This window comes from Canis lupus, chromosome X, assembly GCF_003254725.2.
Source record: "Canis lupus dingo isolate Sandy chromosome X, ASM325472v2, whole genome shotgun sequence".
NCBI classification, from domain to species: domain Eukaryota; kingdom Metazoa; phylum Chordata; class Mammalia; order Carnivora; family Canidae; genus Canis; species Canis lupus.
The window spans coordinates 28,339,177-28,366,016 of NC_064281.1; the positions used below are offsets into that span (position 1 = coordinate 28,339,177).

Genomic DNA, 26,840 nt, shown 5'->3' on the forward strand with positions numbered 1-26,840 from the left:
CCGAGAAAATTGCCCTGTGTGCTCTTTTGCCTACTAAAATTCCCAGGTATTTTGAATTAATGATATCAGAATAACATAAGATTGAGCAAAGAGTTGAGCAGACATGGTTTTGTTGTGTGTGTTTTATTTTTAATGGCAGCCTAAATGGAGGGCTTGAGCTGTGCCAGAGGGAGTACCGCCTTTTGGTTTTGTTAATGGGGATGTGGTGGAGATTGTGTAGTTTTAAGATTAGGAGTCTTTTTAAGCATGAGCAAGCAGGGCCATTTTCTTCTCTTCATTCTCATTCTGCCTGCTGCCTGTAAGAACTGTGGCTGAGAAATTTAAGATACCGTGAAGACCAGAGCCAAGTTTTTTGTGTCCCCCACCCCCTCTGCCCCATATTCAGGGCAGTAATCTTGAATGGAGAAAGACCATACTGCCCCTGAGAGTTACTGTTTCTCAATCTCTGGAGGAGACCTCTGGTTGAAAAAAGGTAGAGGCAGAATTCTATCACGCTGCCATATGTGGGGAAAATAAGCCTTTCAAAGTACAGATTTTAGGAAAAAAAGGAAATAAATCATTCCAGTTGTTACACCTCAACCTATGGTTTGCACATGAGTGATTCACAAAGAGCAGGTGGCTGTTCCCTTCAAGACAGGATATGAGAGTGTCTAAAAGACACATGAACTTTTAATGTTAACTAGAGGGAGCCTGAAATTTTACAAAGACAAAGATTTTAAGAAAAATTCCACATGTAACATAAGTAGACAAACCCCTCTGAAATTGGCAAAATAAGAAAATACAGGAAGGACAGTGCCAACTTAACTTTCATATCTGTCTATAAATTCAACTTTAGAACTCCAAATGCGTGTTAAGAATATTACTCTGTCAATACTGTATAGAGTGAAACTCCAAGAAGTTTAACTAACAGATGTTTTTAAATGAAGAAAAGGTGAAGACTCCAAGATGTTTGCTTGTTTGTTTGTGTTTTGAAGCTCAGGCTGCTGCACGGAGCATACTCCCCAAAGAGAAAAATTTCCATGAAATTCTGCTATGGAACTTGGTTGCATTTAATAAAAAAAAGTCTCTTTATTTCCCATACTGCAGCCCATGACCCTCCCAACAAAATGTTCCAATATGAGCCAAGTGCCTTGATAACAGAACACAAATCTCCTAGGACTATAGCAGGACTTGGTGAAAAAGAAAACCATTGCCTCCTTCTGAATCCAATCAAAACCTGAATGTGCTATATAAAAATAAACCAAGGTCATCATTATTCTTCTCGTTGTGATTTGGCTTGCCTTCAAATTACATACTCTGTATATCTGAAATAGCTGCACCGCCTCCATTAACTGAGTTTGACATCATTTTAATCAATGTATCTTTTCAGAATGAAAGGCAGAAATGTCAAATTCCTACCATTATACATTCTTTTAACTCTCTAATCTGCATTAAACAAAAGCCTGTCTTTGAGAAATAACGTATGCTTAAAGAAATATAACTAGCATCAATTTCATCTTAAAATTTAACTGGGAAAGGATTCAACAACAACAAAGGTCTTCATACGGAGCTGATTTCCCAGGAAATCCCTTTTAAAGTTTAGTGCTTTCAAAGTTTAAGGATTGAGGCCCATCACTTACACTGGCTCCTCCCAAGGTCTTACCTAATTGTGTATTCGTGATTTTGTATTATTTTTCTTAAAAGACTCCCCTCCCTCAAACTGTATGATCCCAGGCCCCGTAAAACCTTGGTCTGCTCCTTCCTTTGTGGCTCGTTATATTTTGTTGGACAGAGGACACACATTAGTCTTATCTCCCAATTTCTTAAAAAATGATGTATGTCTAAAATAGAAAATGAAAAACGTGAACAGAAGATTATCTTCAAAGAAAGGTTAATTTCCAATGAATTTTCAAGGGCTCTGTGATTTAAACACGTATTTATGGATTTATATAAACACATATACTCACATTAAAACACCATGTTTCCTGTATTTGCAGTGGAAGAAAGAATAGTCTAATAAAATATGATAAATCATTTTTTAACAAGTTAGGGGAATATTATATTGGAAGGTGGAGTGGAAGGAAAGTTTGGGAAATCATTTTGCTTCTTTTTTTTTTTCCAGTGATAAAGCCATGATGAAAGATAATACAACAGAATTTTTAAAAACCTTGACTTTTCCAAGGCAACGAAGATTTAAATCTCTTTTATTAAACCACGCTAGTGGTTAAGAACTTGACAATTTTTTCTCATGTAACAAATGACTTGGGCCACAAGGATTTCAAGTGAATACTTTAGAACCAAAGAGTAAGCTGTATTAATATCCTTTTCCAAATTATGAATTTATATCTCAGTACTGGCTAGCTGGAGTAGTGTCAATCAATACATTTATTTCCTTAAATAACATAAATTTGCACAAAACACTTGGTAATCTTTAAGTTTACAGTAACTACTACATGGCATTCTCTATTGCATTTTCTTTGATGTTATGCCTTGTAAGAGACACAGAAAACTTCTTATTCAATTAAAAAATATATTATCCACTTAGATCAGCAACCTCTTTTTCAGAGTTAAGATGTCCTTAGAAGACTCTGGAAATGAAATCATTCTAAATGATGATTTTATTAGACCTTAAGATAATTTCTATCATTAAAAAATTCCAATGAAATGCATATTTACAATAAATTATTTGAGTGACTCTTTGCAATGCAATATTTGAGCAATTTGAAAAGTAAATAATATTTATGTTAATACAGGGATATTCTGTCAACTACTTTCATTAGTAACCAACCATGTGTACTATTTTAAGTTTTCCAAACTAAGGCAATTTAAAAAAACCACATTCAAAAGTCAGTACATTCAAACAGAAGTATGTCAGCTGGTAAAAGTTAATGTAGAAATATAACTATTTGAGTATCTTCATATTCTCCCAGCAAACCCACTGTCATGCAGCTTAAGTATCACCTGATAGTTTTAAAATGTGCTTTAAGAAATTCCTACAGAGCTTGTCCCAAAATTTAGCTATCTTTAAATTCTAGTTAAGAATTTGAAGTTATTTGAATATTTATAACAAAGCAGAGAGTAGGTTTGCCTTTGCTTCATTCTTTGTGAGTTTTTTGAATTGCATCCTTGATATATGTGTGTGTGTGTGTGTGTGTGTGTGTGTGTATATACATATATATATTTAAATCATTCTATCCACTGGTTTCTGGTTTTAATTTTGTCAGTGTATCACTTGATCAATCAATACACTTGTACTGTGAAGAATATATGCTTTTGTATTTTTGTGACAATAGTAAATGGAATAGTTTTTCAACAAGAGAGCAATTCTGATGCTTGTCAAATAAATTTATAAAATAAGGGAAGTTCATTAAAAATGTTTATCTATAAAATCTGGGATCATCTAACATGAATCAGGAAGTGTACAATGTTTTTATTTTTTTTGTTTGCTTTTGTTTTGTTTTGCACAGAGGTCAAAGTTGTGTTGTGATCTTTTTACCATAAGTTTTGAAGAATTACTTATTTGGAGATATTTACTTTCTTTATTGTTAATTATAGGTATCGCCATCATATCTGTTTCAGAATGGCTATAATCCACCAGTCAAAGGCAGTGGGGCCGGGAGATAATCCCCTCCATCCTTCTCTTTGGGACACACTGTACTCCTCATATATTATTTTTATATATTATTTTTACTACTGTGCCAGAGTCAATTTCTAAATTTTTCATTAGTCATCATGACTTTCTTAAAGTAAAGTAAAATAGATGCACTTGATATAAAAGCCAAACTAAAAAGCTTTACTGAAAAGCTAGATCATACTAGACATGAAACAGCACAGTGAGCTTACTGGGAAATGATCAGAAGTCCCTCATGCTGTTATGTTGTGTTCTTAACAAAAGTGTCTGGTCATTTGCCAGCAGGGATATATCACTATTTGAAAGAATTTTCATATGCTACAGAAAAGAACACTCAAAATACTAAATATAATATGAGAAAGGGATGTTTAAATTAAATACTTATCATACTTTTCTCCACCTCCATTTATCCATTTTAATTCATTTTGTTTTCTAATTTTCCCCCCAAGATGTGCCAGAAAGAATTTTTCTAACCTTGATGCCTCCATATATTCTAACACCACAATTAGTACATTGAGAATATATAGCAGGTCACTGCCCCACATGTAACCATTACTGAATAGAGAAGTATCAAACAATCAAGATAATAACTCAGATACACAAATTGTTTCACAGCAATTAAAATAATTTGTTACAAATACTCTAGGCCAGTTATGCATATTCTATTACTTTAGTGATTTCTTACAAAAGAAAGATCTTGATTATATTTATAAAGACAAAACTTTAAACTCTACCTCATTTCTACTGAAGTTTTCCCAATGAGAAACATGTACACCTGCACACATATATGTGTACAGGAACTATAAGATAACACTTATTCTTATTCACAAACTACCATAATAACTTACAGTCTGCCTAATCAGTGATTGCCACAAACTCAAAGTCATGCCACGGTAAAAGTATCTTTAGTTACTTTGTACTTACAACAGTCCTCTACTTCTTCCCACCAAAGCATTTGGGGAAAAAAAAGTATGTATCAAGGCAGCAGTAAAAATCTTGGTAAATTTTCTCCCAACTTAAGTGCTCCAATAGGTTTAGGAATGATGAGAAATCAACCAACTTCAGCAGCCTTTTAAAAAATAACACTTCAGTTTTTCCTATTCGTTTTTCTCTGATGAAGCTAATTGCCTCCAAGATCTGAGTCCTGTAAGGGGAAAGTGAGTGATCCCAACACTGAGTGAGTCAACATAGTAACTGATGCCAGGATTCTGTAGAGGCCCCTGGATATTTCAAATTCCAGGACCTGCGCAGAAGCAAGTGACCCGCCTTTTCTCTCAAGTTGGTTTCCCATAATAGGACTGCCCATGGCCACTACATATAAGGTTGTACTTCCAGCATGGCAAGCCCTGTGAAGCCAAATAATGTTCAACTGTGTTCTGATTAATAGCCAAACCAGAATAGCACAGTGGACATAGTACTTGCTCTCATAGGCTTCTAAACATAAAAACTCTTCAGTATACAAAACTACAGTACTTTCTGTAACTTCTGTGCACATTTCTAAAAAAACAGAGCAGAAAATCCTAATCCAGAATAGACTTTTAAATGCCTTTCCTTTTTTTTTTAACCCTCTTAACAATACTAAAAATTTCACCCTACTGAACAAGAAGAAATGCTCAGAATAATCTCTGCACTTGTTATGTATCCACTGTCTACCAAACTTAATTTCTACCCTGGGGATCTTATCAAAAGTCATGTATTGATGATGCCAAAAGTCTGATTAAGAAAAGCAACAGCAGAATGTAGCAGCTGAGCTCTGAAGGCAGAATGTGTATAGCTCTCAGGGGATGAGGCTTCCGCTAAAATAAAGAGTACTCTTATAATTGAATGAAGAAATCTTCTTAAAATGCTAAATTTCTGTAGCATCTTACGATAAAACTTTACTGACAAATTACCCTTTCTTTGATTTCTCTGGTGGTAATTATTAAAATGCCATTCTCTTTGACATTGAGCTAATTATTAATTATTTAATGGCTCTCAAAAGAAGTTTTCTGTATTAAGTGAACACAATTGTAATATGTTATTCGGCATGTTTGTAAACCATTCTTTGCCAATAGAAGGCTTCTTTATCTTATTTTCATTGCAGCAGATGAGCCTAATATTTATAAGAAACACCGGTTAAACTTTTTAGAAGGATATTCTTTTTTTGCAATAATAATCTGTGCTAAAATTATTCAAGTGTTTTTATAATACCATTTGTTGAAGTGACAGACTCATTTTTCTATGTCAAACATTCAATTGCTTGGCACAGAAATAAATTATAGATAAAAACAGAAAAAAAAAAACCCTGGCATATTGAATCAGAGTAGGATGTTTACCTTAAACGTTATACATTTCATATTTTAGAATACCATTATCATAATATCACCATTCCCCCCAACAAAATCTGTATGAAATAAAGCATAAGGCTAATTTGTAGATAGTTTTATTTAAATTGCTATTATCCAAAATAGATTTAAAATGTTCTCCGTGGGTCATCTCATTTCTTCTGTTTAGTGTGGTCATCTAAGTCTCTGCATAACCAGCAATTACATAAAGCAAAACTAAAAAATGGTTTTTTATGAACTTGGATCCAAACTTGCACGTTAGCATGTGTTTTCCTGTGCTGTAGGGTGTAATAGCACCCTGAATACACATGTTCCTTTACACCTTGTACTGTGACTTTTCTATAGGCACAAACTCACATTTAAGCCAAGGGATTATGCACAGTTCATCAGTGATTTGTAAAGTGTGGTCCATGAAGCATCAGCATCACGTGGAAAATTTCTGGAAATGCTATACCCCTGAGACCTGAAAAATAAGAAACTCTCTGGGTGTAGGACCGAGTGCTTTATGTTTTACAGGTGACTTCTAATGCAGAGCCAATATTGAAAAACCATGAAGTGTGTATTTCTAAAAACTACTGTGGCTTCCAACATACCAAAATCTTGCCTTGGTTCATATTGAGTGCACCAAAAAGGGAGAGATTTGAAAGCTCTCAGGTACATCTTAGTGGTCTCTTAGCCTTAGTCAACAATCAAAATATACTGGATCCCTGTGATAAATGCTACATTAATGTGGAATACATGGATTTCCCTTAAGGTTTTATAATCCAGGTGAAAAGATAGACTTAACTTGAAAAAAATGAAAGGTACATAAAATAAAATTTGGCCTAAACACAGTGAATTCTAATTCAGACCTTGTCCTATTTTCCTGGGGTTTTTAGTCACTTACCTCTCCCAACTAGTCCTCACAATAACTTTGTTGGTGAGGTCTTAGGAGCCCCATTATAAAGATGACTGGTCAAGGCAATTTGCTCAAACTCCTAGTGTTAATAATTGGCAGAGAAGAGCTTTATAAAATTTAACTTTCTGTTTTAAGATAATTACATATTCACAAAAAGGCTGCCAGGATAGTAAAGAGGGGATCCCACATACTCTTCATTCAGTGTCTTCCATTACATTTCACCAAATGATTATACAATTTCAAAACCAGCAAACTGACATGGATGCAATTTGTATATATTTCTGCCATTTTATAATACTATAGATTTGGGTAATGGCAGCCTCGATCACAAGAGAGAACTACAGATTCAGTCCCTCATTACAAAGTTCTTCCTTTTGCTCATTTACAGTCAGACCAATCACCACTCCCCGGACTCTGCATCCCACAGTCCGACACCTACTAATTTGGTCTCCATCACTATATCATTTCAAGAACATGAGAGAAATGGAATCATTCAGCATGTGATCTTTTAATATTAGCTTGTTTCACTGGGCATAATGTCCTAGAGATCCATTCATAATTGCCTTAGTAGCTTGTTTTTATGGTGCATAGTAGTCCATGTTAATAGTATACTATGGTTTGTGTAGTCATTTATTTATTATAGGAAATTTTGGTTATTTTTGGTTTGAGGTTGCTGCAAATAAGGCTGCAACACAATTATGCACATATTTTTCATTTATCTGGGATTATGCCCAGGAGTCAACTTGTTGGTTCATATGGTGAATGTATGTTTACTTTTTATAGAAACTGCCAAAACATTCTCTGGCGGGTCAATACCATTTTAGATATCTGCTAGCAATGTGAGTAATCTAGTTCCTCTGTATCCTCTTTAGCTTTTGGTATTGCCAGTGTTACAGTTTTTTTTTTTTCACTGTTAAACATGTGGAGCTATTTTATAGTGGTTTTAATTTGAATTGCCTGAATGGTTAATGACATTGAATACCCTTTCTCATGCTTATTTGCCATCTGAATATACTTTTCTTAATTTTTTTTTTAAATTTATTTATGATAGGCACGCAGTGAGAGAGAGAGAGAGGCAGAGACACAGGCAGAGGGAGAAGCAGGCTCCATGCACCAGGAGCCCGACGTGGGATTCGATCCTGGGTCTCCAGGATCGCGCCCTGGGCCAAAGGCAGGCGCCAAACCGCTGCGCCACCCAGGGATCCCTGAATATACTTTTCAGTGAGATGGCTGTTCATGTCTTTCGCTCATTTTCCAATTGAATACCTTTCATTTTAACTGTTATTTTTTTAAAGATTTTATTTATTTATTCATGAGACACACACAGAGAGAGGCAGAGACATAGGCAGAGGCAGAGGGAGAAGCAGGCTCCATGCAGGAAGCCGGATGCGGGAACCTGATCCCAGGTCTCCAGGATCATGCCCTGGGCTGAAGGCAGATGCTCAACCGATGAGCCACCCAGACGCCCCTTAACTGTTAATTTTTGAGTGTTCCTTATGTATTCTAGATATGAGCCCTTTGTTAGATATGTGCTTTGCAAATAGTTTCTCCCAGTTGGCAGCTTGTCTTTTTATCTTAACAGTGTAATTCCAAAGCAAAAATATGTATGGTTTGAAAATAATTTTAAATAATAAGGTTATAAATGTTACACATGAACTCATACACTACTTTTGCTAGAATACAAAGCTTATTTTTCTTACAACAAGGCTTGCATCAGGATGTTTTTTTACTTACTTTCTTTAGCCTACAAATTTAAGATATATGTTATAAAAAATGAAGACTGGTCTTTGCTTATATTCTAATATCAATCAATAATTCCTATATCATAAAATGAGTGAAATATTAATTAAAATGGCTTGATTATGGTAAACCTCAAAATGTACAAGAAAGGAATTCTTCAGAAATTGAAAACCCTACCAGTATTTTATATAAATTGGGAGGGGTATGAGTCATTTTCCTCACTGATTTATTTAACATAATTTTAAGCTCTATGATTAAATAGGGCATCACAGGATAAATAAGCTAGGAAAAAACAGGTTTAGTAGCTAAGATATTTAAACAAAGCTCAAAAATTCAGTAATTTGGGAAAAATAATTTCTGGTCTATTTCTGCTTCTCTTCCCTACAATGGTCCATATTGGCTGAAATGCTACATATTCTATTAAGACATGTTAAAAAGAATCTCTTTAGATAAATCCAATGGAGAAATGTGCTAGTTATGGGGAGTTTATTAGCACTGAACTTACACAAAGCAGAGAGGATTCAAGCATTTGGGTGCTTGTTCATATAAATAAAAAGCTTGCTGGAATTTTGATACTAGTTCCATAAAAACTATTGATGAATTTGGGGGAGAACTGACACTATGTTACAGTTCACAGTCCATGAATACAGTATTTATCTGCTTTTTACAAGGTCTTTATTTCATCCTGTTTTTTTTTTTTGTTTGTGTCCTGTAGATCCTATATGTTTTGTTAGATTCCCAAACATTTCTCTCTCTCTCTCTCTCTCTTTTTTGTAGTGACTACAGAAAATTACTTTTTATCTTAAAGATTTATTTATTTGAGAGAGAGAGAGAATGAATGAGTGGGAAGGGCAGAAGGAAAGGGAGAAAGATTCTCAAGCAGACCTTGTTGCAGAGAGAGGAGCCCAATGCAGGGCTCGATTTTTCCACCCTGAAGTCATGACCCAAGTGGAAACCAAGAGTTGGCTACCCTATCAACTACACCACCCAGGCATCCCAGGGAATCACATTTTTAATTTTAGTTTCCAGGACATCTGGGTGGCTCAGTGGTTGAGCCTTCGGCTCAAGGCAGAATCCTGGGGTCCTGGGATGGAGCCCTGCATCAGGCTCCCCTCAAGGAGACTGCTTTTCCCTCTGCCTGTGTCTTTGCCTCTCTGTATCGCTCATGAATAAATAAAATCTTTTAAAAAATTAGTTTCCAGCAGTTCACTTCTTACATACAGAAATATAATTGAATTTTGTAGTTGATCTTTTGTCCTGAGATCTTGCTGAACTCATTTTATCTGTGAGTAATTTTGTAGAATCCCTGGGATAGTTTACAGAGCCCCATCATAACATCTGTAAATGGGGATGATTTTAAGTCCTCCATCCTGATTTGTATGCTTTTATTTACTTTTCTTGCATTTTTGTGCTTGTTAGAATTCACAGTAATATAAATGGCAGGCTGGAAGCAAACATCTTTGCCTTGATCCTACTATTAGGAAGAAAGTATTAAAATATTTCACCATTATTACGGTGTTAGCCATAGAATTTTTGTAAATGTTCTTTATCAAGTTGAGGAAGTTCTCCTGTACCCCTAGTTTTCTGAGAATTTTTATCATGAATGGGTGCTAAATTTTACCAAAACTTTTTTTCTGCATCAATAAGATCATGTGATTTTTTAAAGCTAGTTAATATACTTTATCAAATTCTGGTAGTGATTGTTGTCTCTCTCTATATATGAAGGATACTGGTTTATAGTAGCTTTGTTTGTCTGGGTTTTGGTATCAGAGTACTTCTTGTGTCATAAAATGTGTTTGGCAGTGTTGTCTCCTTTTCTGTTTTTCTGGACATTGACAGTTCTTTCCCTTAATCACATGAAAAATGTCATGCCATTTTCCATTTCATTTTGGATTCTATGGTTTCTCATAAAAAAATATTCTGTCATTTTTTTCCATAGAGATGATAGTGTCTTTTGTCTTTCACTGCTTTCGAGCTTTTTTTTCTTTACCACTAGTTTTCAGAAGTTTGACTATAATGGGTATGGGCATGGATCTCCTTGGGTTTATCCTTTTTCTTCACCCAGCTTCTTAAATCTAGTGGTTTTTGTCTCTTTCCAAATTTGGTTATTTTTCAGCCTTTATTTCTTTGGGCACCTGTTCAGTAACACTTTCTTTTTTCTCTCCTTTCAGGACTCTGATGACATGCATCATAGATCTTTTATTATAATCCCACAGGTCACTGAGGATCTCTTCACTTTTTATCAGTCTATTTTCTATCCTGTTCAGACTGGGTAATTTCTACTGTTCTATCTTCCTGTTCACAGATTTTGCCCTTTGCCCCCTCCAATCTGCTGTTGAGACCACCCACTGAATTTTATTTTGATTCCTGTATTTTCCACTTCTAAAACTTCATTTTGTTCTATATGTCTTCTATTTCTTGCTGAGACTTTCTATTTTTTATTTGTTGCAAGCAAGTATGTAATTGCTTATTGAACCATTTTTTATGATGGCTGCTTTAATATCCTTGGCAGATAATTCTATCACCTGTGTCATTTCGATGGAGGTGACTGTTGATTGCCTTTTTTCATTTAAGTTGTGATTTTCCTTTTTCTTGGTTTGATGAGTGATTTTAAATGGAAACCTGGACATTTAGGGTATTATGTTATCAGACTTTGGATCTTATTTAAATCTTCTGTTCTATCTAGCCTCTTCTTATATTCCTGTGGTGGAGCATGGGAAGGGGAGGTGTTCCCTTGTTACTGTTAGATGGAACTAGAAGTTCAGGTTTGCCATTTGACCTATGTTGCGATATGACATTATTTCTTTCATGTGTGCAATGTATATTTCTTTAACATTACTTAAATTCCCATTAAAACTAGTAAATGGATCTTTGGAACTCTGTGGATTCATTCTTAAACACTCAGAATTTTTTCCACTAGACAGAAAATAGCTACAACTTGTGAAACCAAGACCATTTCTTAATTCATAGTTCCATGGGCAATGATGTCTCTGACATGCACAAAATTATTTGATTTCAGAACTTGGTACTACATAGTAATGCTTTCTATAGGGTCAAGGCAGACCATTTTACTTACTGAATATTAGTAAAACTCAAAAGTAGTGTAAAAATAATGGCTGCATAGTTTATATATTGATATTTAACCATTTTAGGGAGTAAATGTATAGAAATCAGTGATGGTGGTTAACGATTTCTGAGTGAAACAAAAGTATTAAAAGTACAAAGAAATGAAAGACATTGATGTTGATAAGCAGAGAATCAGTACCGAGATTTAAAAGTTGATTTTTTTTTTTTATATTCTATTAGTCAAGGTCCTGGCAGGAAATAGGCAGACACAAAAGCATTTAACAAAAAAAAATTGTTGAAATAATATGGACAGACATGTAGGCAGGGTGATGAGGCTGAAGGAACCAGGTAATATCAAAACTGGGAAGTTGTTTCCACCTCTAGCTCTGATGGGTCAAAGTGAGAGAACAAAGTTGTTGGAATAATACAAGACACACATAGTCATGACCAAGACTTTAGTGAGGTGAATACAAAGTTGCAAATAAATGCCCTGTTTTCTCCCTGTCCTCTGATGTGCTGGTGTCACACAGTTTGCTGACAGGGTGCAAGAGGCTGAGGTGACAGAGATGAAGAGCTGACCTCCCCAGGGCAAAGAGCAGGGCAGAGAATGTCATAAAATGGATGTGGTAGTGGGGAGTAGGGCCACTCATACACATGAAGAATTAGTAGCATGTGGGCTCAGGGCTATCATATCAGTGTCAGGAGGAAAGTCATTACTAGCATGATAACCCAGTGGAAAATATGATCAGAAATGAAGAGAACGTTTGCGATCTAGGCCTTGCCTTCATTTTTCAACACTGTATTACATCTCTCCAAATCCCCCTAAAGTGATCTTTGGTGCTTTCCTACCATTATAGCTCAAGCTATTCCAAAAGTTCATCCTATAACTTCTCCTTGCATGCTGCTTTGCACATTTGTTGCATGCATAAAAAATCAACTGGATATATATATTTAGTACATGTCTTACCTGCTAAGATGCAAACTCAATCAGAAAAAAAATGTATATTCCTTTTGAATTACTTCACTCCCATTGCTTACTATTTTGTTATGTATAAGCTATAGCCTCTGCTTATGATTTCTTTATCTTTTATCCTTTATCTGTGTGTCATATGCCTCCTTATCCTTCTGGGATTTATTTAAATTCACCTTCACTATGAAGATTTTTTTGAGGTTTTCCTCAGTCCCATTTGAGGGGACTCAACTTAGAGTCTAAGGATATGAATGTACCTTTACTACTCACAGTTGTAAACTTCTTGATGTTAAAAGATTTGTTATGGTTTTTGTTGACATCATTAGTTCTTTTCTTTGTTTTTGTTTTTTTAATAATAAATTTATTTTTTATTGGGGTTCAATTTGCCAGCATACAGAATAACACCCAGTGCTCATCCCATCAAGTGCCCCCCTCAGTGTCCGTCACCTAGTCACCCCCACCCCCCGCCCTCCTCCCCTTCCACCACCCCTAGTTCATTTCCCAGAGTTAGGAGTCTTCATGTTCTGTCTCCCTTTCTGATATTTCCTACCCATTTCTTCTCCCTTCCCTTCTATTGCCTTTCACTATTATTTATATTCCCCAAATGAATGAGACCATATAATGTTTGTCCTTCTCCGATTGACATCATTAGTTCTCAAAAGCGCATTGGGTTTAATAGGGCCTCAATGATTTAAGCTTGAAAAAAAAGAAAACAGGTATGAGGGAGGAAGACAGGAATTTATAACACAGATAATTATAAAATGCAAAATAAAGGCTCAATCTTTGGAGGGTAGCATATCAAATCTGTTTGCAAATATATGTCAGAAGAGATTCTGAACCTTGCCATTGTGGGATCACCATAATATCAAATTCTCATTGAAAACAATGGCACTGGGTAGGGAATTAAAGTGCATTTATTTATCAAATATTGATTAGGGCCAAAATTTCTACACTAAGGATATAAGGCTATAATTCCTGATCCCTGTCCTCAACAGGATTAGGCTTGAAGTGTATTAAAAGAAAATACATTTTAATCTACTTGTTAATTAATGAACCCAAATAAGCTAGACGCTGCTGTCTGGGAAAGGTACCTAATGGAGGAACAGGATTTTAAAGATACTACCACTTGCACTCCATAGTATAAAAGATTGCCATGTCAGTTAAATAAGGCAATAAATTGAAAAAGCTGCTCTTTAATGCATACGTTAGAAAAGAAGAAATCAGTAATCCAAGCTCTCACCTTGAGAATCGAGAAAATGAAGAAGAAAATAAAACCGAAAACAAGCACAATGAAGGAAATAATAAACAGCAGAAATCAGTAAAATTGAAGGCAGAAAAACAATAGACAAAATCAATGAAACAACTCATTTTTCAAAAAGATCAATAGGATTGACAAAGTGCTAACAAGAGTGATAAAAGAAAAAAAACTGAAGACATACAAATTACAAACATTAAGAATGAAACGGAGTATCACTATAGGCTCGGCAGACATAAAAAAGATAATAAGGGAACACTGTGGACAATTATTCACATACATGCTTGACAATTTAGATAAAATGGGCCAATTCTTCATAAAGCACAACTACTCCAAATCACTCCATATGAAATAGAGGATTTGAACAGCCATAGAACTAATCAGGAAACGGAACTCATTATTTAAAAACTTCTGAAAAGTAAATCTCCATGCCTGGATGGTTTCAATGGGAAATTACACCAAACTTTTAAAGAAGGATCAACACCAATTCAACACCAATTCTACACTGACTATTTCAGAAAAGAGAAGAGAAAGCAACAATTCTGAACACAATTTAATGAGTCCAGCAAGAACCTGATACCAAAATTTTAAAAAAATCAAAAACACCAAAACAAAACAAAAAACTAGAGACCAATATTCCTTATCAATATCAAAGCAAAATTTCTTAACAAAATATCAGTATGTAAAATTTAGCAACATATAAAAAAATCTTGTAGAGTTTGTTCCAGGGATATAAAACTGGTTTGATATTTGAAAATCATTACTGTAATCCACCATATTTACTGTTACAGAAGAAAAATAATTTGATCTTACCCATGGATGCATGACATCATTTGACTAATTTCAACACCTATGTCTGAAATAAACTCTAAAAAATAGGAACAGAAGGGAACTTCCTCAGCTTAATAAACAGCACTCACATAAATCCTACAACTAAGTTCATACTTTTCAGTGACAGATTAAATGCTTTTTCCCTAGTACTGTGAACACAGCAAGAATGTATATCCTTTACTGTTACTCAACAGAGGGCTGAAAGTTTTAACTAGTGCAAAGAGGCAACACGAGAAAGTAAATCCATACAGATGGGAAAGGAATACATAAAACTTGCTTACATGCAGATGGGATGAACATGAAAATTCCAAGCAATGTACAAGAAAAAAATATTTCCCAGAATTAATAAGTGAGCTCATTGAGGTAGCAGAATAAATTATAAAAGTACAAAAATCAATTGTAATTCTACTTACTGGTAATGAACAAGTGGACACTGAAATTAAATATAGTGGTCTTTTGCTCTCTCACAAAAAAAATGAAGTAGGTGTTAATTGGACACAATATGTACTGTACATATGGTGAAAACAACAAAATGCTATAGAAATAAACCAACGAACATCTAACTAACAGGCAAATGCTATGTTCATTGGGAGACTCAACATAGTTTTACTCAAATTGATGATATAGCTTTAGCACAATTCCTATCAAAATCCTAGCAAGATTTTTTTTGTTGTTGTTGGGAGAGACAGGATCACTCTAAAATTTACATGGAAAGGCAATGAAACTAGAATAATTAAAACAAAATTGAAAAGGAAGACTAAAGAAGGAAGAAAATTAATCAGATTTTTAAACTTATATAGATACGGTAATCAAGGTAGTGTGGTACTGGTGGCTGGACAGACTCAAAGACCAGTGGAAGATTAGAGAACCACACAAATATGGTCAATTGACTTAGACAAAGATCCAAAAACAATTTCACAGAGCAAAGGGCTTTTTCAAGAAATGATGCTAGAACACTTAAGTGTGCCACCTTATACAAAATTAACTCATAATAGATGAGTTTAAATGTAAAACACAAAACTAAATATTTTAAAAATATATACATAAGAAAATAATCAGGATCTAGGGCTAGGTAGAGTTCTTAGATTTTATGCTAACAGCATAGTTCATATATTTATTTTTTATTTTATTTTATTTATTTATGATAGGCACACAGTGAGAGAGAGAGAGAGGCAGAGACATAGGCAGAGGGAGAAGCAGGCTCCATGCACCAGGAACCCGACGTGGGATTCGATCCCGGGTCTCCAGGATCACGCCCTGGGCCAAAGGCAGGCGCTAAACCGCTGTGCCACCCAGGGATCCCCACATAGTTCGTATAAAGAAGAACTCATAAAGTGGACAGGAACAAAAATTTTAACATTTTGCTCCCAAGGGGATAAAAAGACAAGCTACGGTAAAAAAAAAAAAAAAAAAAAAAAAAAAAAAATGCAAACCACATATTCAGCCAAAGACTCATTTCAAGAATATATAAAGAACTAGAAAGACACAAAAGTAAAATAAAACCAAAATCCCCCCAAACAATTCCATTCGAAAATGGACAAAAGACGTGGAGAGACATTTCAACAAAGACAGTCCACAGATGGCAAGTAAGGTGATAAAAAGATACTCAGTATCATCAGCTATTAGGGCAACGCAAAAGAAAATCACAAGGAGATGAACTATTTACACATTAGAAGAGCTAAGCCAGAAAACAGTGACAGCATTACATATTGCCAAGAATGTAGAGAATCTGGGTTAGTCATTGTTGGTGGGAATGTATAATGGTACAGCTACTGTGGAAAAGAGCTTAGCAGCTTGGTAAATATTCAACATGTAAATGTCATATGACCCATAAATTTCACTTGAGGGCATTTAATCCAGAGAAATGCAAAGTCTTGTTCACACAAACACTTGCATATGAGTATTTAGAGCAGATGTATTTATAATATCCAGAAGCTGGGAACTCAGATATACTTGAACACATGAAAGGCTCAATCAACTGTGAAGCATACATGCCATGCAATACTACTCAGAACTAAAAAAGCAACACACGATTTATGCACACAACAATTTTGAAAAAAATCTCCAGATAACTTTCCCAAGTAAATAAAGCCAATACTATGAAGTTACATCATGTATGAACCTGTTTCTATAGTGTTCTTGAAATAATAAAATTATCCAAATGGGTATCAGGCTGGTGGTTGCTAGGGGTTAAGGAGTAGGTGGGGGCAGGAAGGAAGTGGCTCTGGCCAAAGAAGGGTGACATGAGGGTTCCTTGTGCTGATGGAAATAATTCTGTACCTTGATTTTACTCATGTGAAGAAGCTGGCTATGATACTGTATTAGAGTTTTGCACCATGTCAATGCTGGGAGAGCAGAGTAAAATGATACACAGGATCTCTCTGTATTTCTTACAATTCTTGTGAGTCTACAATTGCTTACAAAATAGAAAGTTTAATTAATTTAAAAAAGATGGTGGCTTGGGTTTGGCCCACAGGCAAAAGTTTTCTGACCACCAATATGGGGCACTGTCATTTAGTCACACAAAGCAACATAAGGGTAGAACGCAATGTAAAGCCTAATGGAGATTAGATGACAGCAATGGCATCTTTATAATTGTCTTTGCAATTGTTCCTCTTTGTCTTAAAAGCTACTGTGCCTAGGTTATATAATAATAACACAGTTCAAGGTTACAATTCTCTAGTTTATGAGGACTTCAAATCTGCAAATAAGAACTCCTGGTACCTTGTAAACCAAATATTTAGAAACTTGCAAAAACAGGCTCCAAATGACACTTTGTCATTACTTAATATTCACAAACATTTCACAAATGTATTGAACACCCAGACCAAGTTATTACTGTGCAAGAAAGAGTAACGGAAATAATATAAATCTATGTGGATGACATTTAAATTGCAGCTTCAGCAAAATGCGTAGGCTCAAATCAAAATCCTTTCCTAATTTCTTCCTTGAAAAAAGTTCAAAAATGTCCCCAATTGTTGCAGTATTTACTTTGTTGTTAATATCACTAGCTTTCATCCATAGCAAAGCCATATCAAACCTGATAACGTTTTTGTGAAGGTTGAGTGGGTCATCCTAAGAAGCAATTTATGAGAGTGATCTTCATCCAAAGAGACGGGGCCTAAAATTTGAGGCTCTTCTTAGATTTGGGTATTTTTTCAAGCATCTGGCTATCTGGAAGCTTGATCGGTGTCTTTGAAGAACTCTGTGAGATGAAGGGGCCCTGACACTGAGGCTTCATTAGTCTCCTGACAAATTTTCTGGAGAGGCGAGGTGAAAGAGGACTCTTACACCAGATGCAACTACACATGCTATTTTCTTGAATATATTCCAAGAGTGGGAGTGGGGGGGAAGGGAGCCTCATTTAGATTGAGTCTCTAATTGAGTGGCATTCTATTTTGAAAGTCTTAATGCTTAAGAAATGAAAATAACCTGACAAATAATGACCATTCATAATTTGGTTCAAAAATATTCCTGAGCCCCATAAGCAATATATTGACTCACTGAAGCCTGAAAGTGGGAGCCTGTTACGGGAACCACAGAGAGTATTTTACTTGACTTTAAATGAGGTTTCAAAAATGGTCTGAATTTAGAGAAGGATTACAGAAAAAGAGTTGATAGATGTTTATATCACAAGTTACATTTAATTTTTTAAAGCGTTTAAAAATTCCGAAGTATGGTTATTTGCAAATAGCCTATAACTTGTATTATATTTATTACATGTTATTGCTTCCATGTTCCTATACTATGTTGAATTCAAGTAATGTCTCAGAACAACTAATGCATTCATATTTCCTTACTCAATTTCTAAAAGAGGGAAATATTTATTGTGATGTTTTATTTATTTTTTATTTTTTTTATTTATTTATTTTTTTTTATTGTGATGTTTTAGTGTTAGTTTTATTTTTCAGATTTACTCAGGATATTGAGAAGTCTGTTGAGTTACTAAATCTGGGTTTCCTATGTGTGCAGGTATGTGTGCAAATGCCTTTTTCATGATTCATTATGTTTGTCTTCAAAGCCATATGAGTTTTTTTTAAGCTTATTTATTTTTTTAAAGTAATCTCTGCACCCAAGGTGGGGCTTTGAACTCACAGTCCTGAGATCAAGAGTCTCATGACTGAGCCAGCCAGGCACCCCTACAGTTGTAAGTTTCTAGTCATGTTCGTGAATAAAGTGCTTTTTAGGATTTCAAAATTCTGAGGTAATACCTTCAGAAAACGGGAGAAGAGGATACGTCTAAAGATAGATAGACAGAAATTCCTATTTTTAAAACAAAGAAAAAAGAGGGATTTGGGGGAAAGGCTACCTCAACAAACCCTCAATTAGAAAATAGGGGAATCTAATTATACAACTGGTTCTTGAAAAGGAGGTCTGTAAAAAATATTAAATCTGTAAACTGAAACAAGGTTAGGAGGAGCAATTAAATCCATTAGAAAAGATAAACTGTGTTAGGTTCTCACTTCCACTCTAGAGCCCCCATTTTTTTCTCTTTTCATTCAGTTATTGGGAAAAAGACAAAAGGAAATAATTTCTGGTTAAAACTAAGTGAAGTTGAACTAGCTAGGGGGCAGTTCTGACATTGACTGAAGCAGCAAGTTGTGACACTTTCTCTCTGCTCCCCGCTCCCATCAATTTTTCCCCACAGCTAGTGCAGCTGCACTAATAACACAATATTCCACTTTCCTCCTTCTCAAAACTTATACCATGGCTGCCATTCATCTATTTTAGCAGTAAGATTAAATCACCCAATACATTATTGTTCTTAGCATTTTGAACAGATATCTATTACATCATCAGGAGTACAAAAATTAAAAGATTTAATTTTACTTTCATGCAGTCCTCTGTTCTCTCCTTTATGTAGATCCAAGTTTCTGACCTACATCATTTTCTTTCTCTCAGAAGTACTTCTTCTGACATTTCTTGTAAGGCAGATCTACTGGCAACAAATCCCCTCAGTGTTGTTTTGTCTGATAAAGTATTTATTCCTCCTTCACTTCTGAAAGATAATTTCAATGATAAAGAATTCTAGGTCGGTGGGTGTTTGTTGTTGTTTCCTTTCAACGCCTAGATATCTCACTACTTTTTTCTTGCTGGCATGGACCCAACCCATTTTTATTCTCTTCTTTGTTTTGCTCTGTGCCTGTAAAGGCTGATCCCCACCCACTCATTAGCTCTCTTGCTGACTATTCTTGGTTGATTTTGGCCAAAGGGTGGCACACACATCAGAAAAGGCAGGGAGAGAAAAAGACATTTCTTCTTCCCCATTCCACTCCATCTTCTTTGGGCTTTATGTTTCACAGGGGCAGCTGATATTGCTTTTTTTTTTTTTTTTTTTTTTTTTTGCAGCTTATATTCCTAAGTCTCCTGGTCTCCTGTTAGGAATCCTCTCTTCCACTGCCTTCTCTCTTACTGAATTTAGAAAATGCTCCTTGGGAATACCTGGGTGGCACAATAGTTGAGCATCTGCCTTTGGCTCAGATTGTGATCCTGGGGTCCTGGGATAGAGTTCTGCACCAGGCTCCCTGTGGGGAGCCTGCTTCTCCCTCTGTCTATGTCTCTGCCTCCCCCCCCCCCCGCCCCGCCGTCATAAATAAATAAATAATCTTTTAAAAAAGAAAATGCTCCTTGGCTTGACCCTTCAGACTTGGGAAGGGGGACATGTAACAACTTCCTGCTGCTGGTAGTCTTTAAGAACCCCAACAGTCCTTTCTGTTCCTTTTAAACCTACCCACACCTCTGAAAGCACTCCTGTTATTGGGTTTTATTGGACCATTTGTGTCAGGTTCCATCTCTTGCCAGAGTCATGGCTGATACAAGGAGATCAGAAAAAACAATAGCTTCTCCCTTTGAAGTAATAAGATAAAAATGAAGAGGATTCATAGTAACTTTAATAAAATCTATTTCTGTGTATATAAACAATCTCTACATTTTTCATGGCTTTATCCGGTGGTTTGAGTATAAAATATTTATCACAACTTGAAACAAAAGTTTGGCATCTCCATACTGATTTGTATATGAAGCTTTCACTCTAGAAATAAGGGCTGAAAGCAGTGGGCTGTCTTGTAATTAAAAACAGGAATCATATAATGGTTCACCTGGTGACAGTGTACTCTGATCTTTGATAAAAGGTCTAAAATTATCTATGTGTCCATGTATGTATGAATAGACACTCCACAAACACAATCCACTGTGCAAGAACATGACAACTGAAAGACTTTATTACAGTGCTGCAGAACATGTATCAAGTACTCAGTGGGCTGATTCCAAGCTGCTTTATTTTTTCCTGGCCTCAATGCCCTCAAACTAGCCAATAAGCTAGCACATTTCCCATGGCACTTAACTAAAGAGATGCTTTAAAATCAAAACTTAAAAAAATATGTCCTCGTAGGAGAAACATTTTAATAGATATGGAGCACTGTGGGAAGGGAGGCAAAAGCAGCCAATGGTTTTTCTCATCTCCATAAAGTTGGGAATTTTATATAAATATCTTCAATATCAAGCTTGTGTTTTTCCAGGTTATTTACCTGTGAAGCTGTATTAATCTGAATATTTTAAATTAAGCTAAACAGTTGATTAAGTGGAGAGAATGACTCAGACCCCTCCCAATATATGTAAAACAATGCTTTTAGGGGTTTCAATTACTTAAGAATTCATTTCTTATTCACTTTTAAATTTAGCACACTAGGTCCTTTCTAAATAATTTGCTGTCCATTTTATTATACAGGGATTATTTGTAAACATGAGAATATAAACAAGGACCAGTCTTCATTTTACAACATGAATCATAAAACTGTAGGCTAAAGAAGAGTGATTAAAAAACACCCTGATGCATGACTTTAATGTAATTAGAAAGATGTTTTGCATTCATGAAAAATTATAGGTCTCTATCAATCCGTCTATAAACAATTATAACCTTATCATTTAAAATTACTGCAACATCAAAAATAAAATAAAATTACTGCAACATCATACACATATGGTATATATTTAGCTACAGTGATTGAAATTTTTAAGAAGTGCTTCCCTTTCAAAAGTGCAATTTTGGATCCTTTCCTATTTTCCCTTTCTTTTGGTAAGCACATGCATAATAGACAATAACACCATTATAAGTGTATTAGAAATATGAAAACACAATCTAATCCCAATGCAAAGCACTGCTAAAAAGCAAAGCATCATGTACAAAATCAGATCTTTTAAATGGAGAGATACATTGTATTAATGGATTGGAAGACTCAACATGGTAAAAATGTAGATTCTCTCTAGATTGATGTACAGGTTTAATGACATTCCTATCAAAATAGAGTAAGGTCTTTTTTGCAGACCAAACAAGGTTATTCTAAAATGTATATGGAATGACACAGCCCTATCCTAGCTAAAACAATCTTGACAAAGTACAAAGTGAGAGGAATCACACCACCCAAAATTAAGACTTACATGTAACTATAGTATAATCAAGAGAATTGGAAATGGTGGCAGGTAGAGTCATATAAATTAATGCTGTGAAACAGAGAACCCAGCAATAAACCTATACAAATATACCCAACAAGTTCTGAAGAAGTTGTAAAAGCAATCCATACTAAGGAATGATAGTCTCTTCAAGAAACGGTACTGGAACAGTAGATATCGACAAAAAACCAGACTTAAGTCTAACACGCTGCAAAACTAACACAAATGTTAAATATCCAGCTGTTTATCTTTTAGAAATATATATACGAGATGCTATTCATGACTTAAGCAAAGGCTTTTTTATGCTTGCCACATAAAGCACAACCTACAAACAGAAAAATCGATAAAAGAAATTTTGTCAAAATTTTAAAAGTTTTGCTGTGCAAAGGAACCTGTTAAGAAGATGAAATACAAGATATAGACTGTGAGAGGTGCCTAGTTGGCTCAGTCGGTTAAGCATCTGCCTTCAGCTCAGGTCATGATCCCAGAGTCTGGGAATTGAGCAGGGAGCCTGCTTCTCCCTCTGCCCCCTTTCCCCGCTCATGCTCACTTTCTCACTTAAATAAATAAACAAAATCTTTAAAAAAAGGTATAGAGTGCAGGAAAATATCTGCATATCATTTGTATAGACACGGATTAGTAGCTAGAATATTTAACTCAAAAGTCAAAAGTAAAAAAAAATCAGAAAATGGGGCAAAAGATGTAAAGATCTATTTTTCTGGAGTATATACAGATGACAAATACATAAAAAAAGATATTCATTATTACTAGGCATTAGGGAACTGCAAATTAAAATCACAGTGTGACAAAACTACAAATCTACAGATTGGCTAAAAGAAAATAATAGTGACAACACCAAATGCTGACAAGGATATAGAAAAACTAGATCACTTATACATTGCTGGTGAGAATGTAAAATGCTACATAGCCACCTCTGGAAAATAGTTTTGTAGCTTTTTAAAAGCAAGCAAGCAAACAACAAAATAAAATATGAAACCACCATATGGTTGAGAAATACACCCAGGGGCATTTTTCCCCAGAGAAATGAAAAATTTTTTTAAAGATTTTATTTATTTATTCATGAGAGATACAGAGAGAGAGGCAGAGACACAGACAGAAAGAAGTGGGCTCCTCGCGAGAGCCTGACACGGGATTCGATCCTGGGATCAGGATCACGCCCTGAGCCAAAGGCAGATGCTCAACTACTGAGCCACCCAGGTGTCCTGAGAAATGAAAATTTATCTTGCACACAAACCCCTGCACAGGATTGTGCATGGGAGCTTTATTGGTAGTAACTCCAAACTGCAAAGAATCAAAGTATCTGTCAATCAAGGTTTAATAAACTATGGGATATCTGTAATAAATGAATCAGCAATATATATTAGGAAATACCATTTGATTTCACTCATGGGATCTTAAAAAAAGTACAAATGAACAAACAGAACAGATTCATGAATAAGAGAATAAACTGGTAGTTGGAAGAGGGGAAGGGGGGGATGGGTTGAAATACATGAAGGAGATTAAGAGGCACAATCTCCCAGTTATAAAATAACTAAGACAGGAGGATGAAAAGTACGGCATAGGGAACACAGACAATAATATGGTAGTAACTCTGTATGGTGACAGATGGTAACTACGCTTATTGTGGTAAGTGCTGCATACTGCAGAGAATTGTTGATTCACTACGTTGCATACCTGAAATATAGCATTGTATGTCAATTATACTTCATTTTTTTTTCAAAAAAGTAAACTGTTTGCTACATGCAGTAACTTAACATGCATCTCAAGGAAACTAGGCTGAGTGAAAAACCCAATTCCAAAGTATTACATTCTATATTACTCCACTCTATAATATTTTTGAAAGAACACAGCTATAGATGTGACATATAGATTCATTGTTGCCATGGGTTAAAGAGGGACAGTGGCAGGAGGGAAGTGGTGGTTGGTATAAAAAGGCAGCTGGAAGGACCCTGTGGTCATGCAGGTGATCCGAATTTTACTGTACTAGTGGAGGCACTATCCTACATGTTTTAAAATTGCATTGAATTCAACACAGACAGACAGACAGACACACACACACACGAATGAATACAATGAAAATTTAGGAACTCTAAATAAAATGGATTCATTCTACAAGGCTTTAAAGGCACTATTGGCTTAAAAACTGCTTTTGGAAAGGAATGTAGATCCCGAGGTCTTGTTAAATTGTACAGAATGTAACCGTCAGGACCATGCTGCTCACCTCTGCACCTAATAGGTCTTGTGTGGCAGGGATGTGGGGTGCATATGTGTGTGTTTGTGGACTTTTGACACTTTGGAGATGCAATCTTTCCATATCTCAGTCTCCTCAACTATTAAAGAGGGGTAATGACTATAGCTAGCTCACAGAGCTAACAATGAGTTAAAACCAGCAACACACTTAGAATAGCACAGGGAACACAGTAAATTGTATGTGTTAGCTAGTAGTAGTAATAGTATTATTAATGTTGTACATTCTGATTTCAGAAATTATAAATCATGAAAATATGCTTTTCAAAAGTGAGGGAATACAGGAAAATCACTAACATGATTCAGTGGCCACTAGTCTAAATTGTACGTGTTGTCCTAAAATTTCAACATTTATATCAACTAAGCATTAGTCACCTCTGCCACGGCAAGAGCCACCTTGATCTAAAATCCTGGAGGAAGATGTTTGGTCCCTTATATATATTCCTAAGTCAGAAGTCCATTGGTAGCTACTTCTCTGGGTTTGGTTCCCTCCCTTTCACTCTCAGAGACCCTTCCTTGCTAACTACTGCCTGTTGCCCTGTTTGTCACCACGTGGAGCTACTGGGCCATGGTCCTTCTTTCTTTGCAGTACTGTGCTGTCTGGGTCCCAGCTCCCAGGCAAAGGTGGAGCTAGCCTCACCGCTCACCACCATGGTCTCCACAACTCCACAATACTACTACTCCCAGAGCATAAAAAAATGCACTCTTTCCAGAGCCACCTACCAGAAGGATGACAACTCTTTTGCCACACAAAAAGCTGGCAAACTCTTCTTTATTTTGGTGGCCTGATCAAACTCCAGGACAGGACAATTTCCTGAAATCTCTAACAATGGAAACTGAGTGATGATTTACAATCTTTTTGTCCTAGAAAAAACTTCTGCGATGTTAAGGATAGGAATGGTTATTATCTTTTAGCTACGTGTATTTGTAAGATCATTCAGTCTGTCCTATTGATTAAATATGTATATTTTATCAACTTATTCCCCATCTATCTGTGATAGAAAAAAGGAAGTTTGATACAAGTGATTAAATATCTCTCACTCTGTTTTTGCATCAAGTCAACAAAACACTAGAATATTTCAATCCAGGATACAGTGTTAGCCCCAACACCAAATATTCAAGGGGAATACTTGTATGATATGAAGCAATTTAGTAGTTTTAGAGCAGTCTAATCTAAGAATTTCAATATGCTATAAAATGTGCAGTTGGTCTTCTTCCTTTTGCTACACAAACCTTTGTGAAATAGGATTTTCACATCAGTAAGCATTAACAACCAAATATAGGAATAAATGAAATACTTTACCGACATGGGTATTACAGTACTTTGTTTTGCATATGGAGTGAGCATGAATAACAAAAAAAATCTCACTGTTCTCACTTTTTAGTACCTTGTGCAATATATACTTTGTACAAAAGCATGAATATGTATTGCTTTACCTTAGTATAATTTGTATTTTTGTAAGTTAAAATGATTTAATTACTCTATTTAAAAATTCAGTAGTAAAGCATAAATCATGCGAAAATCTCTCTGTCTCTCTGTCTCTCTCTCTCTCACACACACACACACAAGCACAAATCAGCCTAGAGTTTTTAAACTAAACATAATAGTTACCAAAAGGGATTCATAGTTCTTGAATTGATCTCAAATTAACCTGCCAGCCAGTTCCAAATGAATTTCCATTCCTATAATGTGAAAATTGTCCCGTGACAAAACTTTCAGCAGGAACAAATTCATTCCTTCTCAAGTCTATCATTTGCAAAGCACTATGGTGTATCACCTGGAAAAGGATCTAAATTAGAATTTTTCCCAAAACCCATAACAAGGTTATGAAATACGGTATTGATGTTCAAACCCATTAAATTATATACATTAAATAGGTGCAGTTTTTAGTGTATCAGTTATACCTCGATAACTCATTTTGAGATCTGTATGCTCTTGAACTCACAGATTTTACACCTTTGAAGGTCACCTTCTCTTTGCTTTGTTCTGGCTCACATGCCTGCTCTGGCATTGAAAATGCTCCATATTAGAAAAAGAAACTGTGTTGTGTGTATGTGTGTGTGTGCACACACATGTATATACACATACATATATGCATACACATACATATACATACACTCACGTATACATATATACATACATATGTATATATCTATATCTACCTGTAACACATAGATTCACACAGGCATATGCACAGAGTCATATAAACAAACCATGGGAGTGTAGAAAGAATCAAGCACTGTATATTCACAATGTTAGCTATTGCTCATTTTAGATGCTTCTTGTGGCATATTAAAATATCATCCCAATGTTATGTAGATAGGATCATTTGCATTTTGCTGATAAGACAACAGAGATTTGGTGAGTTAAGAAATTTGCACAAAGGTGGAACTGAGGTTTTTGAATATTTTTATGTCCAACTCAAAAT

At 35.4% G+C, this 26,840-nt stretch overlaps 1 protein-coding gene across 12 annotated transcripts in view; it reads right to left on the reverse strand.

Moving 5' to 3' along the window:
- Window positions 1–26,840, reverse strand: part of DMD (dystrophin) — a 2,170,621-nt gene that overhangs the window by 2,053,843 nt on the left and 89,938 nt on the right. For 9 of the 12 annotated variants that reach the window (XM_025439477.3, XM_025439435.3, XM_025439464.3 and 6 more), the window contains exon 1: window positions 4,535–4,814. The exons of 1 other annotated variant lie outside the window; for it this stretch is intronic. In XM_025439477.3, coding sequence (XP_025295262.1) covers window positions 4,535–4,565 — 31 coding nt within the window. In that variant the 5' untranslated portion in view covers window positions 4,566–4,814. Of the gene's footprint in view, window positions 1–4,534; window positions 4,825–26,840 lie in introns of those variants that run through there. 2 more of the 12 variants (XM_025439430.3, XM_049107616.1) reach the window with 2 other exon arrangements.